Source organism: Protomyctophum parallelum (genome assembly GCF_964188405.1).
Source record: "Protomyctophum parallelum genome assembly, chromosome: 19".
Classification (NCBI taxonomy): domain Eukaryota; kingdom Metazoa; phylum Chordata; class Actinopteri; order Myctophiformes; family Myctophidae; genus Protomyctophum; species Protomyctophum parallelum.
The window spans coordinates 4,011,816-4,032,287 of NC_139717.1; the positions used below are offsets into that span (position 1 = coordinate 4,011,816).

General features: G+C 40.7%; 1 protein-coding gene across 2 annotated transcripts in view; it reads left to right on the plus strand.

Moving 5' to 3' along the window:
- flvcr2b (FLVCR choline and putative heme transporter 2b) overlaps positions 1–8,093 on the plus strand; it is a 55,015-nt gene extending 46,922 nt beyond the window's left edge. For both annotated transcript variants that reach the window (XM_083791027.1, XM_083791028.1), the window contains exons 9-11: positions 1,820–1,872; positions 6,039–6,193; positions 7,858–8,093. In XM_083791027.1, coding sequence (XP_083647153.1) covers positions 1,820–1,872; positions 6,039–6,125 — 140 coding nt within the window. In that variant the 3' untranslated portion in view covers positions 6,126–6,193; positions 7,858–8,093. The remainder of the gene's footprint in view (positions 1–1,819; positions 1,873–6,038; positions 6,194–7,857) is intronic.
- Positions 8,094–20,472: the final 12,379 nt, after the last annotated feature.

Here is a 20,472-nt window from a genome sequence, read left to right on the forward strand (position 1 = left end):
GGTCTGCTATTTTAGGAAAAATCGTGAAAATGTGGCGCAAATCTTTGATCTTTATTTCAGAGCGAACATTTTTTTAACTTGACTCTTTGCTTCCGAGGGGTTCCTGGAATTACATATTTTCAGATGTGGGGGGGTCGGTGGCCCATTACATATCATTTTTGGGAGTTCTCGACATGAAAAAGGTTGAGCACCACTGATATAGAAACATGAGGTATTTCAGAAAACTGTCAGGATTTAGAAGACTTTTTTTTTTTTTTTTTTGACGTCAGGCCTAAATGTGTTAAAGTCACGTTTTCACCTGGACCTTGAGTTGTGAAATGCATGAAGGGATGAAGTGAAACTGCTGAATATTACAAAGACACTGAAGGCAGACAGGAATGTTATGGGACATTGTGTTCACTGCAGACACTACTACTATGTAACTAATTGTTCATTTAACCCATTCTGACCTGAGATCAGATTCACACGAGGTTTCCACTGGGACACACACTGGTCTGATTAACCCATTCTGACCTGAGATCGGATTCTAAAAAAATGTCAGTCGTTCTTCGATTTTTCAAAAATAGCAGACCTACAAGCTCGTAGCGCGCCACTCGGTGGCGCGCTACGAGCTTGTAGGTCTGCTATTTTTCAATAGCTAAAGCATGACATGATGCTGACACCAAAATGGGTTCCCGTTCAGAATGCCCAGTTTGAAAGTCAACTGCCATGCAGTTTGTAATGTTAGCATGTCTCTGGCATGTAATGCCACACAATATTTTCCTTAGATGGCCAGACATTTGACACTCAATGGATTATTGTGTTAGGAAAATAAATTGGTTGTTAATTGTTATTGATTGATTGATTGAAGTATGTATTAACAGTTTGCAGAATTACAGTACATTTCAAGCACAACTCAATGCAAAAAACTGTTGTTCTGTGAGTGGACGACCAATAAAGCACTAGACTTGTTTACAAGAGGCAAGAGGGTCCATCTTGTTCAATTCATCATAACATTTAGAGACATATACAAATATACACTTCTATATAGCGAAAATGCCTCTGGTGTCTGAGAGCCACCTGGTGGACACTCACATTATTGCACTTGTTTCAATTAAAATTAGACTTCACTTAGCCCCACTGTTACATCAGCAGGATTACATCAAATTAAATCAAAAGGTACATCTCTTACTAGTAAAGATACTGAAGAAGTATCCTGCTGTACTATTACATTACATACAATACAATGGAAATTTAAAATATCTTTTGACGGTGAGCAGTCCAGTGTTGTTTTTGGCAGCAAAATTTGATTTTAGTTTTAGTCATAGTCCTCATAGTCATTAGTTGTTTTCATTTAGTTTCAGTCACATTTTTAGTCACCTGGAATGTTTTAGTGTTTGTCTAGTTTTAGTCGACTAAATCTACAGTAGATTTAGTCGACTAAAATGTATTTTGGTGGGCCTTGATTCCGTCGTAATGACTTGCTGAAAATAGCCGATCTAAGAGCTTGTAGATCTGCTATTTTCAGCATGCAACCAAGTGTAAAATGACTTATACTGGATCTCTTGTCCACTAGTCCCTTCCTAACATTTTAGTCTAGTTTTTATTTGTCAACGAAATTGTCAGTATATTTATAGTCTTAGTTTTAGTCATCATAGCTTAGTTTTCATTTAAGTTTCCATTTAGTTAGGTAGTCGACGAACATTTTTCGTCTTAGTTTTAGTCGACGAAATCAACACTTCTCACCCGTCTCACATAATATTTATACTGTTCTCTGCTAGTTGTGCTGTATTATTATTATTATTATGTCGTGTAATTAAATGTCCTTTATTTCCTGCAGGCTTCATCAAGTCGGACCTGCGGAGACAGAAAGCCAACGCGGCCACGGCAGCAGTAAGTGACCCAGGGAGACGACAAAAATAGCAGACCTACAAGCTCGTAGCGCGCCACTCGGTGGCGCGCTACGAGCTTGTAGATCTGCTATTTTTCAATAGCTATAATGCTTAGTTAAAACATCAAAAGGGGTTCCCGTCCAGAATGGGTTAAGATGGTATAATGATGATGGTGGTGGAAGGACAATAAATATTGTCTAATAGCCTAAAGGGTGATTTTTGTCACCAAAAATAGCTGATCTACAAAGCTCTACATTGGTGTCGTGCTGCGAGCTCGTGAGCTTGTAGATCGGCTATTTATTGCGTGCGACACTACAGTATACTAAGTAACGTAAAGTATAAATCTGGCATAAATTATACCTTATATATTATTATATATTATACTCGCCCTTTTCGACAAATCTCTCACAATTACGTGTTTTAAACTGAAAAAAAGGTGTAATTTTTGTCAAATCGACTGACAAAAGTATACATTTGCCTTAATGATACTTAAAGTAAAACATTTGGAAAGAGTTATGGTTAACTATGCTTCACTTGGCAGCATAACACATTTTTACAAATCACAAAATTATATGAAGTTGACATTTTAGTTCATATATATTTAATTTGAAATGAATGAATTAGCCTGGTTGACTAAGGGAGTATGTGTGACCCATTGGGTGTATTGGACAGGTGCAGGCATGGTAAACCTGTCTGTCTGTCATGGTCTGTCTGTCTGTCATTGGGTGTATTGGACAGGTGCAGGCATGGTAAATCTGTCTGTCTGTCATGGTCTGTCTGTCTGTCTGTCATTGGGTGTATTGGACAGGTGCAGGCACGGTAAACCTGTCTGTCTGTCATGGTCTGTCTGTCTGTCATTGGGTGTATTGGACAGGTGCAGGCATGGTAAACCTGTCTGTCTGTCATGGTCTGTCTGTCTGTCTGTCATTGGGCGTATTGGACAGGTGCAGGCATGGTAAACCTGTCTGTCTGTCATGGTCTGTCTGTCTGTCATTGGGTGTATTGGACAGGTGCAGGCATGGTAAACCTGTCTGTCTGTCATGGTCTGTCTGTCTGTCATTGGGTGTATTGGACAGGTGCAGGCATGGTAAACCTGTCTGTCTGTCATGGTCTGTCTGTCTGTCATTGGGTGTATTGGACAGGTGCAGGCATGGTAAACCTGTCTGTCTGTCATGGTCTGTCTGTCTGTCTGTCATTGGGTGTATTGGACAGGTGCAGGCACGGTAAACCTGTCTGTCTGTCATGGTCTGTCTGTCTGTCATTGGGTGTATTGGACAGGTGCAGGCACGGTAAACGTGTCTGTCTGTCATGGTCTGTCTGTCTGTCATTGGGTGTATTGGACAGGTGCAGGCATGGTAAACCTGTCTGTCTGTCATGTCGTTTGCATGAAGGACATGGGACATGTGGCTAAATATTACATGTGGAACATTTGCCGTTCCAAAAATAACCGTGCAGCCAGGCATGCAACACGTGTAAATTCACGTGGCTAAATTCACCTTTTTGAATCAGAAATAGATCACCCCCATGTACTGTATAGTTTGTGAAGATCCAATGACAAATTTGTCTCGTTTGTTTTGAGGTGTGAGTGAGAGAGTGATGAATGCCTTTACTCAAAACAAAAGGGTGATGCATGCCTATTCAAAGCTTAACCCATTCTGAACGGGCACCCATTTTGGTGTCAGCATCATGTTATGCTTTAGCTATTGGAAAATAGCAGATCTACAAGCTCATATCGCGCCACCGAGTGGCGCGATACGAGCTTGTAGGTCTGCTATTTTTGAAAAATCGAAGAGCGACTGACATTTCTAGAATCTGATCTCAGGTCAGAATGGGTTAATCAGACCAGTGTGTGTCCAGCGGAAACCTCGTATGAATCTGATCTCAGGTCAGAATGCGTTAAGTGATGCATGCCTATTCAGAGCTAAAGAGTGTTGCATGCTTCTCAAGGAGAAAAGGCTGATGCTTGATGTCTTGTCTACTGAAAGCTAAAGGCTGATGCTTGATGTCTTGTCTACTGAAAGCTAATGGCTGATGCTTGCTACTCAAAGCGAAGCGTTTCTAGAGGTTTTCTGGTGGTATGTGCATCTCAGCTCTGGGTAAAGGAGCTTCATGTCTGAAGGATAGCATTGAAATATGAATCACACTTGCATAGATAGATATATAGATATTTATTTATTGATTAGCATGTTGGGAATATTGAACGGAGACCAATTTGTTATACAAGTAAGAGTAAGTGATAATAAGTACTGTTGTGACAAATTGATGTTTAACCCATTTTGAACTGGGAATGATTCTACAAAAGATATGAGTTAAAAAAAACGTTCACTTTGAAAGATAGATATTCAAAGACTTTTCAAAAATAGCAGACCTACAGCTTGTAGATCTGCTATTTTTCAATAGCTAAAGTATAACATAATGAAACACCAAAAGGGGTTCCCGCCCCCAAAGGGGTTAAAACATTTGTCAAGGACCGTATGTCAAAGCGATGTTGTTATATTTCGATGAGGGCAGAATCAGGGTATTTGCATGACACCTGTTAAAGGGACACTTCACCCTTTTTGCAAAAAAATATATGTTAATGACGTTTAGAAGCTTTAGAACACTTTCATGGGGGTCTTTATGTGTGTAATATGTGGTTTTAGATATTTTAGATTGTAGCAGTGAGCCCGGTGTCTCTGATGTCATGGACACTGGGCTCACTTCCTTCCTGGACTAGTAAAACAGACCTCCCCTATCCACAAGGAGGAGCAGTGCACCAAATAATTATGGGAATTGTAGTCCAGGAAGGTAGTGAGACCAGTGTCCATGACATCAGAGACACTGTGCTCACTGCTACAATCTAAAATATCTAAAACCACATATTACACACACAAAGACCCCCAGGAAAGTGTTCTAAAGCTTCTAAATGTCATTAACATATATTTTTTTGCAAAAAGGGTGAAGTAAGGATCCATGACCATGATGTGGGGTGAAGTTAACTGCTGAGGAGTTATCTTGTTCATCTTGTTTCTTCCCTTTACCTGCAAAGCTAACGATTTGTTTAGGCCTCAGGAGGTTAATAATTCATTGAGACAACTTAAATCATTTTTAATCATTCGCTTTAGTGGTCAGAAGGTCCCCCCTGATGATCCACACATGATTAGGAATTCATGACATGGGAATGGTGTGGTTCTAATTAATCAGACCAGTGTGTGTCCAGCGGAAACCTCGTATGAATCTGATCTCAGGTCAGAATGGGTTAAAGGACGTCATGTGGCCAGTTTGTGACATCAGTCATATATATATATATATATATATATATATATATATATATATATATATATTATATATCTGCTGTCGGGAAGAAACCTCTTAACCCCAAAATGTTCATTTTTCAGCAAATTACGAAAACCTTATATTTTCAAAACAAAGCATTACAGCCTCATCAAAGTTGGTGTTGTGACTTCATATATTGTCAATTACTTCCATGACATGAGAGGGGGGGTGAGGTGGTGGAGTTAGTTGCTTTAGCGTTTAGCAGACAGTTTGAGGGTCCAATGGAGTTAAAGGTATATTCAGTGATTTCACTCAAAAAACCTTAGGTTTCGTTTTTGGCTGTGGGACCCAGCCTTTCGTCCAATCAGGATAGAGAGTAAAAAACGAAACCTAAGGTTTTTTGACCCCCAGGGGTTAACTGGGGACAGGGAGGAACTCCTTATATGGTCAGCACACTCTATAGTTGGGAGGATTATCACAACAAAACAAAAAAATAAGTGATATTTGAATTAAGTGAAATCACTGAATATACCTTTAAGAGGTTTTGTCCAAAGTATTTTTTTTTTTACTACTTTCCATTGGTTCAATATTTTCGAAACGACACACAGACGTAAAGGGTGTTCAATAGCACTGATTTATGGAGAAAAGAAATCCAAAACCTCAAAAATGTAGTTATGAGGTTTTCCTCCTGACAGCAACGAATATGACATATTTCAAGTAGTATAAAACACAAGGTTTGCATAAGAAAGTTGGCACTCAAGCTGTTTTGTAAAAATAAATACAAAATAAAGGTATGGGACAGAACTAGCCCTTAGATCTGCAACTCAAGGTAACTCCATCCCACATCACTGTAAACTCAAGCCATCTGTTACCCCTTCTTAAACCAGTAGTGACCACTAGCTGTTGTTTTAGGCTGAAAGGCTGATCCTGGATCAGGAATATGGAGCCACGGTCTTAATCGCCGGACCGACTCCTCCGTCTCCTCCTCCTCAAGTCTGATCAATTAACCCCTTCACACAAAAAAAAAAAAGTCCCCAAATCACAGCTGGACAAGCTGACGGGCACAGGTAGGAGCACCCTCAATCACCACACCCTGTCCTGATTATCAACACTCCACACCATCAACACTTTACACCCTGTCCTGATTATCAACACTTTACACCCTGTCCTGATTATCAACACTTTACACCCTGTCCTGATTATCAACACTTTACACCCTGTCCTGATTATCAACACTTTACACCCTGTCCTGATTATCAACACTTTACACCCTGTCCTGATTATCAACACTTTACACCCTGTCCTGATTATCAACACTTTACACCCTGTCCTGATTATCAACACTCCACACCATCAACACTTTACACCCTGTCTTATAAGGGCCTTTCAAACGCATAGCGAGGAACGCGGGCGTTGTTGTCTGGATCAACGACAGGTCTCCTCCAGGCCTGGATCAACGACAGGTCTCCTCCAGGTCTGGATCAAAGACAGGTCTCCTCCAGTTCTGGACCAACGACAGGTCTCCTCCAGGTCTGGATCGACGACAGGTCTCCTCCAGGTCTCGATCGACGACAGGTCTCCTCCAGGTCTGGATCGATGACAGGTCTCCTCCAGGTCTGGATCGACGACAGGTCTCCTCCAGGTCTCCTCCAGGTCTGGATCGACGACAGGTCTCCTCCAGGTCTGGATCAACGACAGGTCTCCTCCAGGTCTGCTCAAGAGGGGCAAGCGTAACAAAAAAAAGCTAAACCGTATCCAGGTCTGGTGAGTCGCGCGGGGCGTGTGCACGAAACGAGCAACACTCGCAACAAATTCACGGGACCGCGCTGGCGTAAATACTCTTGCGTTGTCGCTCCCCATGCAGTGCTCTGCGCAAAAACACAGGTCTCACTGAAAATGAACTACAGTATAGGCGCGTTCTATCGCTTCACGTCTGAAAGGCCCTTTGATGATCAACACTCCACAACACCCTGATCAACACCCTGTGCATGGTTTCTGTTAATGACTTGATATTTCCTCTCATATTCCATGTTTTACCCTGTCATAGACGGGTCATATTCTATTCATACCGTACAGTATCGAGGATACGTGCAGTGTAAACGATGTTAAAAGGTGTGTTTTAACCTTGTGGGTATTTCTTTTTTAGATGTTTGCAGTGTTGCAAGAGTTACTCTCCTACTGTGCAAATAACACCCCATTAAGGATACATAAATAATTGAAAGAAAGCAATAGCAAAACAAGGTTTACACTGCATTTCTGTAGTAGTTTGTAGTGTACAAACATCAGCCTTCATGGGTATCATCATTATATTATATCATCATTATATCATGATATAATATGAATCATATTCGGCTGTTTCCTATATTTGGTATTTGGTTTCAGTCAAGAATTTTCCATTTGGTATCCCTAATATATACACAAACACACACACACACACACACACACACACACACACACACACACACACACACACACACACACACACACACACACACACACACACACACACACTCTGTCTCTCTCCCAGTGTTTTTAACACATTCTCTCCCAGTGTTTTAAACTTTTTACCGTTTGTTCTAGGTTCTGTTAAGTTTTGAGGAGTTGTAGCCTATTTTAATGCATTTTTAATACCAAGCTCAGACATCTTTAAAAAAATATATGATAATAATAATCCAACAAAGTATTTTGTATTTTGTAATGCCAATTAACATATCTGTGTTTTCATTAACAGTGGCCTTCAGATTATCACGATGGTAACATACCGGCACCCTCAATCCTCAAAGAAGCAAAGCTATAGGCAAGGAACATCCATACTGTACTGTACTGTACTGCACTGTACATCCATACTGTACAATACATACTCACTAATGAACAAAAAACACTCAAAATCACCAAAAAATGGCCTTACCTGTACAATGTGAAGCTGAGGGAGAGACTGTTGGGACGTGTTTACAGCCCCCCAGGGACGTGGACTGATGGGCACTATTTGAAATACATATATTTGAAATACGTATTTGAAATACTTTTTTTGTATTTTGTAATTTGTATTTCGCTGGGATGGAAGAAATGAGATGTATTTTGTATCTAAATACTTTCAGATTGAGTATTTTCTGTATTTTGATTTGGCAATCAATTATGAATTTACTTATCGTTATACGTTATATGTTCATGAAAATGTATTTTCAAAATACAAAATACGTATTTGTATCTCAAATACATTTCTCAGACCAGTATTTGTATTTTGTATTTAGATACATTTTTTAACCCAGTATTTGTATTTTGTAACAAAATTTTGCCCATCTCTGCGTGCACACATAGACATCAAAAGGGATAAAAATCATAGGGTAATTTTTTTTATCGTACATCGCATCTCCACTAGCTTAAAGAGTGCAGGGTTCCCCCCCGGAAATAGCTGATCTACAACCTCTCAACGTGTCGCAGCGCGACGCGTTGTGAGCTTGTAGATCTGCTATTTTCGCTATTTTTGCCCAAAAGTGCGGGATGTAAGCCCCTGTCCCTCTAACACTCTCTGCACGGCCCTGCAGCGCCCCCTAGCTGCACGTCCCTACAGCCAACTCCCCTGCCATAATTGAAGAGTCTGTGTAACTACTAACTACTCTCGCCTAATTAGTAGTATCCATGTTTTGTTTGTGTTATTTATCAAACGTTTTGATATCGTTTTGCATCTAAATAATCATGAATTATTGTACTATGAAAGTAAATGCACAATCTTTATATTTTCCTAATGATTTCAAATTTGCTTAAAGGTATTTTATATAAAAAAAGGTTATTAGAGTTTGAATATTTTTTTTTTAACTAAAATTCAATCTGTACAACATTTTAAGTTGATACTTTTGATAAAGCACAATAATGTACTTTTTATTGCATTTGATAACGCTTGGATCATCAATACTAATATCAGACCTTTTGAGTTATTTTTGTATGTAGTTTAGTTATCACATTGATATTTTTTTTAGACCTGACCTCGATTTTACAAATGTCTTCTAAATCATGACAGTTTTCTGAAAAACCTTTTTCTATGTCAGTGTTTCTCAACCTATTTCATGTCAAGGACCCCAAAAATTATATGTAATTGGCCTCCGACCCCCATGTCAAAATATGTTGTTCTAGCCAGGACCCCCCCCCCCCCCCAGAAGCAAAGATTCGTGTTAAAAAAATTGCTCTGAAAGAATACACACAGTATATATTCCAAATTTGCGCCACATTTCCACGATTTTTCAAAAATAGCAGATCTACAAGCTTATAGATCTGCTATTTTTCAATAGCTAAAGTATAACATAATGCTTAAAACACCAAAAGTGGTTCCCAGTTAAAGATGCTGTAAAGTATATATTTTTGGTTAAAAGAAAATGGTTTCTTGTTAAAATGATTCATTGCTATATAGTGTATATTTTCATTTGGGTCACTAATTTCGTCCAATCAGTGTAATGTAGATAGTTAACAATTTATCAGATTCAATGTGTTCCAGTTCCATTTCAACATTTCCTGCCATTTTTTTTACTGTATCCTGTATGAGTTCTGTCTCTTGATTGGATGAAATTGGTATGCTGACGACCTGTACATTACGGGTGTCATTTTGTTTGCCATAAACTTGTTTTAATACTTTTTAAGTTTGTTGGTTTTGATTTCGTATACCATCCATAATTTTGCATTACTTTAATGATCATTTACATTAGTTACGTCAAAGGACACATCACATACTGTAAAGTGTAAAACACTCCACAGAAAAACAACTGTTTTGTCACATGTGCAAATGCAAAGTACATCATCATGATTCCAGTTCCCTCGAGATCACACACACCAAGTTAATTAGTTAATTAGTTAAGTCCACACCAAGTTAATTAATTCACAGTCAGTCCTGTGTCCCTACTCAGAACACCTGGAAATATTCAGAGGTCTTGTTCCTCTTGATGGGCAGGCAGGGTAGTCTCCACAGAAGAATATCCAAAATGACCTGGTCTTTTTTTTGAGAGGGGGGGGGGGTAAACAATCTGGATTGGTTCCTGGACACTGTCACTTTCGATAGCCTTTCACCACCATGCCACCATAGATTTGAAATGAAATGTGTTATGGTAAATACATTTATGTCTTTTGCATCACAACGAGAAAATGTTTCCCTAATGGCCACAAGGGGGTAATGTTGCCACTTGAAAGAATCCCATCAACTTTACTTGCTATTATCCTGCAGGTTCTCCACACTAGCAGATCAGTTAAACATTTCTGATGTCACCATGTGGACTTTATGAACTTTTAAGAAAGCTACAATATGAATGTAATGTAAGATAATTTGTTCTCAGTAGAATGGTCAGTAGTAGGCTAGCATTGAGGTTGTGACTGTGAGGAGGAATCTGCGGATACAGCAGCTCTGGTTCCATAGCCCTAATGCCCTAATTCTGCCCTGCTTTAATGCAGGGCAGAATTAGCATTAGGGCTATGGACCAGAGCTAAGGATACAACAGTATTTGAATTGGCGCAAAGCAAAGGTGCAAACTATGAGCGAATTTATGTGCAGGGACCTGCAAAACCAGAGTAATCTAGTAAGAGTTAGAGAGTGGCGACACTATAGTGTTGGAATGCGGAAGTGCTCATTCTATCTCAGTGTCCCTACTGGGGACCCCTTAAAGTGGGCCCTTTGAGGACCAATTTCAAATGTGTGTGTGGGCCCCTCCTCTGCTCTGTATTCTCCCTCGGTCTGAGCCTCAAACGCAGCGCAGGCTCCTGGGGGCTGGGGCCCTACAGGCTGGGCGTCAAAGTGGGCCCTTTGCGGACCACTGCTCCACCGTACTGTGAAGCAGTGGTCCAAAGTGGGGCCCACTTTGGAGGTCCCATTGAGGAGGGGCCACAGGCCGCCGGGGGCCTTGAAGGCTGTAAGTTAATGGGAGTCACTCCCACCCCGTCCCTGACCACCAGGAGTTATAGGTATATATATATATATATATATATATATATATATATATATATATATATATATATATATATATATATATATTTCTGAATAGAGCCACCTAACCTAACAATAATAGCACAGTTCAAGCTAGCTCCTTCCTGAAGCTAAGGACTAGAAATATAATGGATTATTATGTTGATTACTTGTTTCAGACAGATTTGCAAATATTAATATGTTGTTGCCTCAAAATGCTCAAATATATTATGAATAATTAAATATTGTGATTTTTTGTGCAGCACCAAAAACTTTATAGGCTATCATCACTTATTATTACTTTCAATAAATGTTGTCATAATTGTTGAGAAAATGACATACATATTTGTATTTTGTTACCCTTATTGGCCTTGGGCCTTAGTGAAATGAAATTAAAATGATTTGTTATCATTAATGCAGTAGAAGCTCAAAATCAAGCTGTTAAGCTTGACATACTAAGGTGATGTGGTGATAATTTATATTATAAATAAATTGTGGACGGTTAACTTTAACCACATTTTATTTTGATATACCTGCCTGCTACCTCTAGTACTACCGTCATGTGACCCCTGCATCCGGCTGTGTTTTGTCCAATCAGATCTGTGACTGCATTGAGGCGGGCTTTTTTTCAATTTGGTTTGTTTGTTTTGTGAGATTTGAGACATAGACAAATTAAGACAATATGCCGGCGAACTAAGTTGTTGTGGAAAATGTTAGCGGCCAAAAGCAAAACTCCTCAGAGTCTGAGCAGGAAGAAGACGAGCCTGGCCCTGAAGAAGAAGAGGATATCGCCATTTTAACATCCAAAGAAAATGAGGAAGAATTACAACTTTCAGTGGAGGGGCTCCAGGCGAGGCAGGGCTGCCCCCGAGCCAACAGCTCCAGTGCCCCAGGCTAGTGACCAACCAGGTGGATTCACATTCAGCTAGAGACCCCTGGAAGTCACGTATACTGCTGTTATCTTTAACAACAACAACTTTAAGCAACAAGGTAAGCAGGCTATCAGCGTACAGAGTATACAAACTATACTACGAACTACGATACTTATACCTCCACATGAATTTACGGTAATTGAAAAGTTTGACCTGCATAGTATTATTCATATCACTACTTTGACTCTGGCGCCACCTCCTGATATCGGTTAGCCATTTAGCTTGGCTGTTTAATGGCAGCTTGACTGACATGACATTATGTGCTTCTTTAGCCTTCTTATTATCATAGGTAAACTGATAATTTGGCAAAAAAGTCACAATTATTCAAAATATGTTCGTTTTTGTGACCACCCAGCTCTCATTGAAGTAAAACAGCATTCCATCAAACATCCTGTCCCATGTTTGACCTCTCTCATTCTTAGTTTAGTTAATAGTTTAGTTTTATTTACAAAAAAGGTTAACATCAATAAAAGAGAAATTATGTGCAGGTGAGAAAATAAACGGAGGTTCTCACCAAAGATAATATACAAATTACACATTTAAGTAGACAAAGTAATCAAACATAGGTAATTAGGTATGGAAAATAACAAATACACAAGTGTGTTGGTCTGGCCTATTCTCCTGGCCTAGACCTAAAAGTTGTCAGTATAATATAGTCTTAGTTATAGTCATCATAGCTTACCTTTCATTTAGTTTCCATTTAGTTTTCGTCAGTGAAAAAAAGTAGTCGACGAAATCTTTTCGCCTTAGTTTTTAGTCGACGAAATCAACACTGATATAGGCCTATATGCCACATCTGGGGTATGTTTGCATCCCATGTCAGTTTGTACTGTACATGTTTTGTTGTTGTTTTGTTTGTTGTATATCACTCTTCTGTATGGCCTGACTCCTCGGTGGCTGCACCCAGACTTTGGAACGCCCTGCCACTGGTTGTGAAAGCTGCACCTTCTATGGACATTTTTTAAATCTCGTTTAAAAACACACACGTATGTTCTCCCTGGCCTTTTAACACCATATGCCCCTCAACCCACTTTTTAAACATGTGTTGCTGTGCTCTCTCCCATTCTGCAGTCTTGTTCTGTACTTCTTTTATTTTTACTTGTGAAAAATGTTTTTACTGTATCTTCTTGTGCATTTTTGCCTACCGCATATGTTTTTTTATTTTTATGCTGTCCAGAACTTCGGTCAACCTTGGTTGTTTTAAATGTGCTCTAGAAATAAAATGGACTTGACTTGTGTTCTGCTGTGCTAAAGATGTGTATTCTTCTGAAATGTGCATGGCAGGCGGACTGGGAATCACGTCGTGGTCAAAAGATACAGTGGAAGAAGTGCTTGATCTGAGAGTCGCTGCATATGGGTCGTGGGTCCAAATCATCTCAAAGTAAGTAGTCTCTCTCTATCTCTATCTCTATCTCTATCTCTCTCTCTCTCTCTATATATATATATATATATATATATAGTACATGTGTGTTGTAAACTCTAATTGGACCCTCGTCTGGTTCTGGCAGACTGGTAGTGTGTGCACAGTGCAGGCTGGGTGGTGTGTGGTTCTGACAGACTGGTAGTGTGTGGTTCTGGGTGGTGTGTGGCAATCCAGTTGAATTATTCCCTCGGTACGACGACTGCAGCGGCAGGCCCGGGAGAACAACAACGCGACACGAGATCGTATCACGCTAAAGGTTCACAAAGTTTATTACACACACAGGAACAGAGCTGGATCCCAATGACGCGACAACAACACATAGAGACATAATAACCGCTATGTCTTCTCGTAGCCTAACTATAAACTATGCTACAGTTCAGGCAGCACACAATACATATCACAGTACACTGTGATCTATGCTACAGTTCAGGCAGCACACAATACATATCACAGTACACTGTGATCTCACGTACAAGTACACAGCCATGGGCGATCAGGTTATAACAGACTGGGGGAGATATTAGATTGTTGAGGCCATCAGGCAGAGGTTTAGGTTTAGGTTTATTTATTTAGCATGTAGTACAGAAAATAGACGATAACATATCAAAGAACAAAAATACAATGCAAGGAAGGGAAGAAGCTTATTTGGAATCCTTTCCTGTAGGAAGAGGTCATTGATTTAAAAAGATTCATAAAGTTCATAAAGAACAGTACAAAAGTCTACAAGTTGGCAAAGGGGGGGCAGCTGTGCAGTAAAGAAATAAAAACACAGACTGCACAAAAAACGGAAATAAACAATACAACAACAAACACAAAAGAAAATATAACGCATCAAAGTAAAACATGTAATCTACAGAGAGGAAGAAATAAGATATTTCTTTAGATGTTTTTTGAATAATGGCAAGGATAATGAGGATTTAAGAGAAACATCTAGGGAGTTCCACAGATGAGGGCCTCTAAATGTGATGAAAGATTGATGTTTGGAAGTGCGACAATAGGGTAATTCAAAATGATCTCTTTGCCTTGTGGGGTAGGAGTGAATGTCAGAAGTAACACGGAAGAAATTGTGAAAAGACGACGGAATGTCTTGTATGCATTTTTTTAATTTAAAGGTCTGAAAAACGTTTACTTTGTCAATGGGTAATAGTGAGTATTTAATAAAGAGCGGGGCAGACGGCTCATACCGATTTGAATGTGAAATCATTCTCAGAAACCTTTTTTGAATGATCAGTAATTTAGTGAGATGTGTTGAGTATGTAGCAGCCCAGACAATATTACAGTAATTAATATGAGGGAAAATTAAGCTTTAAATGACATGAAGGAAGAACAAAAGGGCAGATTTTTCTCAATATACCAAAGCATCTTCATAGACTTCATACATACAGCATCAATATGTTGTTTCCAATTTAAATGTTCGTCTATAATGACACCCAATAATTTAGTATGGGGAACCTGGCACATTTCAGAGCCATTGATTACAATTTTAGGTTTTTCTTTGGGAAATGTTTTGTTTATATTGCTAAAAATCATGAAGTTGCATTATTTTTTATATTGAGAGTAAAGGTCATTACACACTGGCGAATTGGCGACGCGATATATTCGTGCGAATAATTCGCATTTAAAAAGAAACAATTGAAGTCCATGCAAGCTTCCACATCAGTGGCGAATGTGCGAATGTGCGAAAATGCGACCGTTTTCGCTTTTATTTGTTCGCTCTGGTGTCGTATTTTGCAGAGATTCGCAGGCGAACTGCAACATGCAATATTTCGCATTTTCAGATCGCTTATTCGCATCGCGTTGCTAATTCGCCAGTGTGTAATGACCTTAAGCTTATTCAATTGAAAGCATTTGAAGACATCCAACAATTCATCATTTACATGTTTAACGAGGGTGTTTAAATCCCCGTGTGAGGCAATGAGATTGATTCATTAACATGTTTAACGAGGGTGTTTAAATCCCTGTGTGAGGCAATGAGAATTCATCATTTTTTATTATTATTATTATTATTATTTTTTTGCGGCTTACGCCTTTTTATTGATTTTTGAAGGGACAGACAGTAGGCTGACAGGAAACGGGAGAGAGATGGGGGGATGACATGCAGTAAAGGCCGTGTCGGGTCCGGGAGTCGAACCCGCGGCACACTGCGACCGGATTACCAGTCCGGTGCCCAGACCGTTACGCTACGGCCTGGGCCGAGAATTCATCATTAACATGTTTAACGAGGGTGTTTAAATCCCTGTGTGAGGCAATGAGAATTCATCATTAACATGTTTAACGAGGGTGTTTAAATCCCTGTGTGAGGCAATGAGAATTCATCATTAACATGTTTAACGAGGGTGTTTAAATCCCTGTGTGAGGCAATGAGATTGCCACTAGAGGCTCTGAGTACATAGAAGGTTTCATCCTGTAGGAAAAACATATGCCAAGGACCCCCCCCCCCCATAAGAGAAGAGTTTTACGGCTCGAGCAGTGATTCTCAACCCGTTTAATTACAAGGACCCCCCAGTTTGACATGCATTAGTCTACGGACCCCCCCCCCCCCCCCATTTAACCCATTCTGACCTGAGATCAGATTCATACGAGGTTTCCACTGGACACACACTGGTCTGATCAGCCCATTCTGACCTGGGATCAGATTATAAAAATGTCAGTCGCTCTTCGATTTTTCAAAAATAGCAGACCTACAAGCTCATAGCGCGCCACTCTCGGTGGCGCGCTATGAGCTTGTAGATCTGCTATTTTTCAATAGCTAAAGCATAACATGATGTTGACACCAAAATGGGTTCCCGTTCAGAATGGGTTAATGACATTTCGATCTCTGGGACCCCCGAATTATATTGTAAAATCAATGTTAATCTAACTCTGAGAGTGTAGAAATGGAACCAAATGGTTCCATTTGGTTCCATTTCTACACAATTACAGACCCATAAGGGTCCATTTGGTTCCAAACTATCATTTAGCTGCATGGGGACCCCCTGGAACTCCCTCAGGTACCCCTTGGGGTCCCCGGACCCCACTTTGGGATCCACTGCTGTAGGCCAGGGGTTCTCAACCAGTGGGTCGCCAAATTATTTTGGAGGGTCCCCAAATTATAAAAAAAACAAAACTAAAAAAAATATTTTTTGTTGAACAGTGAATGAACAGTGATGAACAGTATATAGCACATGCCTACACCCTAATGATTATATGTGGTTTCAGTATTTATTCATGGTGTATTGATTGTCTCTTATCATTAAGGTTATTGACTGGTAGCAGTCCATTTATATTGGGGGTCGGGAGGGGGCGGGGTGGAACCATAGACTGTAAAGAAATATGGACAAAGCGTTCCCCGGGTCTAACATGGACGTAAAATGAAGCCTGTTATTCCTGCACTGTAAGTCGCCATCTTTCTAGATCCGTTTGGGCCCAGCTGGCCATTGGCTGGCTCCGTTTGGGCCCAGCTGGCCCATTGGCTGGCCCAGACAACGAGGCGGGACTTCCCCCCTTCTTCTCCGTTGGTTTTTATTTTGACTCGAGTGGGAGGGGAATCCCGATCATAGACTGTAACGGTAGCCACGCCCCTCAGAACATGCGCGACTTTATGGTCATTCTTTTAATAAATGGGACCATAATTTTCCAAAAAGAATATTATGACCTTAAACTAGTGACTGGAAGCAAAAAGTATTCATGACCATGTTTATTAAGGTAATACAGTCTAGGTGAAGTTGGGCCCAAATACATGGACTTCTATGGGGCTATGGGTTTTTCTGGGTCCAATGACAGCGCCACAACAGGCCATTATATGAACTTTCAGGAGTTTCAGGCTTCACAAAATATCTGTCTGACTGCCCCCCTGGGTGGAACGGGGGTCCCGAGACATTGCCAAAGCATTTCCGGAGGCCTCCCGGGCCAAAGACGTTGTGGGAACCCCTGCTGTAGGTAAAGTCCAGCGTCGCCCGCCACATGCTGGGGCTGATTCTGTCTCAACGCTATGTTGTCTAACGTTGTTGTTGTTCTAGATATTATCATCTGTCATTCCAAACCCTCCACTCCTTAACCCATTTTGGCCGGGAACCCCTTTTTGGTGTTTTGACATTCTGACCTGAGATCAGATTCATACGAGGTTTCCACTGGACACACGCTGGTCTGATGAACCCATTCTGACCTGAGATCAGATTCTAAAAATGTCAGTCGTTCTTCGATTCTTTTCAAAAATAGCAGACCTACAAGCTCGTATCGCGCCACTCGGTGGCGCGATACGAGCTTGTAGATCTGCTATTTTTCAATAGTTAAAGCATAACATGATGCTAACACCAAAATGGGTTCCCGTTCAGAATGTGTTAAGCATTATGTTATGCTTTAGCTATTGAAAAAATAGCAGATCTACAAGCTCATAGCGCGCCACCGAGTGGCGCGCTATGAACTTGTAGGTCTGCTATTTTTTTTAAAAATCGTGAAAATCTTTGAATATATATTCTTTCAGAGTTTCAGTTTTTTTTAACTCAAATCTTTGCTTCTGGGCGGGGTGTCCCTGGAACAACATATTTTGAAATATTGAGAACCACTGATATAGAAACATGAGGTTAATTTTAAAAAGGCATTTTTTAGGCCTAAAGGGGAACGGGAACCCATTTTGGTGTTAGCATCATGTTATGCTTTAGCTATTGAAAAAATAGCAGATCTACAAGCTCATAGCGCGCCACCGAGTGGCGCGATACGAGCTTGTAGGTCTGCTATTTTTGTTTTATTATCGAAGAACGACTGACATTTTTTTAATCTGATCTCAGGTCAGAATGGGTTGATCAGACCAGTGTGTGTCCAGTGGAAACCTCGTATGAATCTGATCTCAGGTCAGAATGGGTTAAACCTGGCTGTGACTAACCCGGTATGCGCGTGACGACATCATTATCATACCAGGAAGTTATGCGGGAACACCTACTGAGTCGCAAAAAACAACAACTTTTCTGGCCCTGACGGCTAAGCCCATACATGACCCAAACGGACCTATCTGATTCTGATTGCATTAAACGACCTTAACCCGTTTTAGACTGAGATGGATAAAAAAAAAGGCTTCTAAATCCTTTAAAAAAAATCTGAAAAACCCCATGTTTCTATGTCAGCGGTGCTCAACCTTTTTCAGGTCAAGGACCCCCAGAATTATCTCTATTGGGCCACACGGACCCCCCATCTCAAAATATGTAGTTCCAGGGACCCCCCCCCCCCCCCCAGAAGCCAATATTTTAGTAAAAAATGTTCTCTCTGAAATATATATTCAATGATTTGCACCACATTGTAACAATTTTTCAAAAACAGCAGACCTACAAGCTCATAGCGCGCCACTCGGTGGCGCGCTATGAGCTTGTAGATCTGCTATTTTTCAATTTTTATAACATGTTTAAAACACCAAAATGGGTTAAACGGCATTAAATTCACTTTGCCGGGTCACTTTGCCACTCGATTTCCCATTCACTTTATGCATACTCTCATATATAGCCAAAACAATGACCATTGGCCTTTATTATGTCTAGTGTAAGGTGGGGCGAAAGCATTTTGTATTAATATTCGAGTTGTACGGTTGTGTCATGCTGCTCACATAGCTATAGCCTACTTGTGTTTCTGTACTTTGTATATTAACCCATTCTGAACGGGAACCCATTTTGGTGTCGGCATCATGTCATGCTTTAGCTATTTAAAAATAGCAGATCTACAAGCTCATAGCGCGCCACCGAGTGGCGCGATACGAGCTTGTAGGTCTGCTGTTTTTGAAAAACGACTGACATTTTTAGAATCTGATCTCAGGTCAGCGGACTGACCTCATGCTTCCTTCTATGCATGAGGAGTCCAAGCTGCTTTTTTTTTTCACATGGCAGGGGGGAGTTTCCCCGGCCAGACTATAGTGAGTGGAAGGTGTGTGCGTGCGTGTCTTGTGCGTGCGTGCGTGTGGCCTTCTGCACTCATAATAGAATGCTATGCATGGAGTCACATTTCAAGTGTTGCAAAGTGTTGCAAAGTGTTTTGGGACGAGCGTTTTGGGACGAGCGTTCCGGTCACCGTCCCATGGCTGGGAAAGCCCTCCAACTTGAATTCCCATAGTCCCAGTTCTTTCTATAGGTTTTCTAGAACCTTTTTTCTTGCTGGGCATGTCAGTGGTTTGTGATGACTGCAGTCGGAAGTAATTAAGCAACACTAAGTGCTGACATTTTAGCCCAGGCATTATAGTAGGTCACCCACACACACACACACACACACACACACACACACACACACACACACACACACACACACACACACACACACACAAACACAAGTGTTTTTATGCCCTGTTGTGGCTGTGTTGTTGATTAGCTGCTGCAGTTGGTGGAATAATTTCTCCAGGCGTTCCCTGGCTGTAGCTGATGTGCTTTGATTTATTTATTTCTATGGGGGAGGGGAGGGGGGGGGGGGACCCAGCTCAGTCTGTAAATAGGGGGAAAATCACTTAATCCATTTTGTGCGGGAACCCATTTTGGTGTTAGCATCATGTCATGCTTTAGCTATTGAAAAATAGCAGATCTACAAGCTCGTAGCGCGCCACCGAGTGGCGCGCTACGAGCTTGTAGGTCTGCTATTTTTGAAAAATCGAAGAACGACTGATGTAGAAGACATTTTTAGAATCTGATCTGATCTCAGGTCAGAATGGAAAACTGTCAGGATGTGTAGAAGACATTTTTAGAATCTGATCTCAGGTCAGATTGGAAAACTGTCAGGATGTAGAAGACATTTTTAGAATCTGATCTCAGGTCAGAATGGAAAACTGTCAGGATGTAGAAGACATTTTTAGAATCTGATCTCAGGTCAGAATGGGTTAATTTTCCTCCACCATTGAGCTACCGTTCTGGCTTTTAGAGCATATATAGTGAGTGCCCCACACACACACACACGCCCATCCAGAAATCGAAACCTCCATTACTGTGTGTGTGTGTGTGTGTGTACACACAAGTGCGTGCGTGTGCGCGGTAGATAAAACTGCCGCGAGCTGCGGTCAATGGCACGTTGTTGTGGCCAAGCAGCAGCAGGGCGTCTGGAACATTT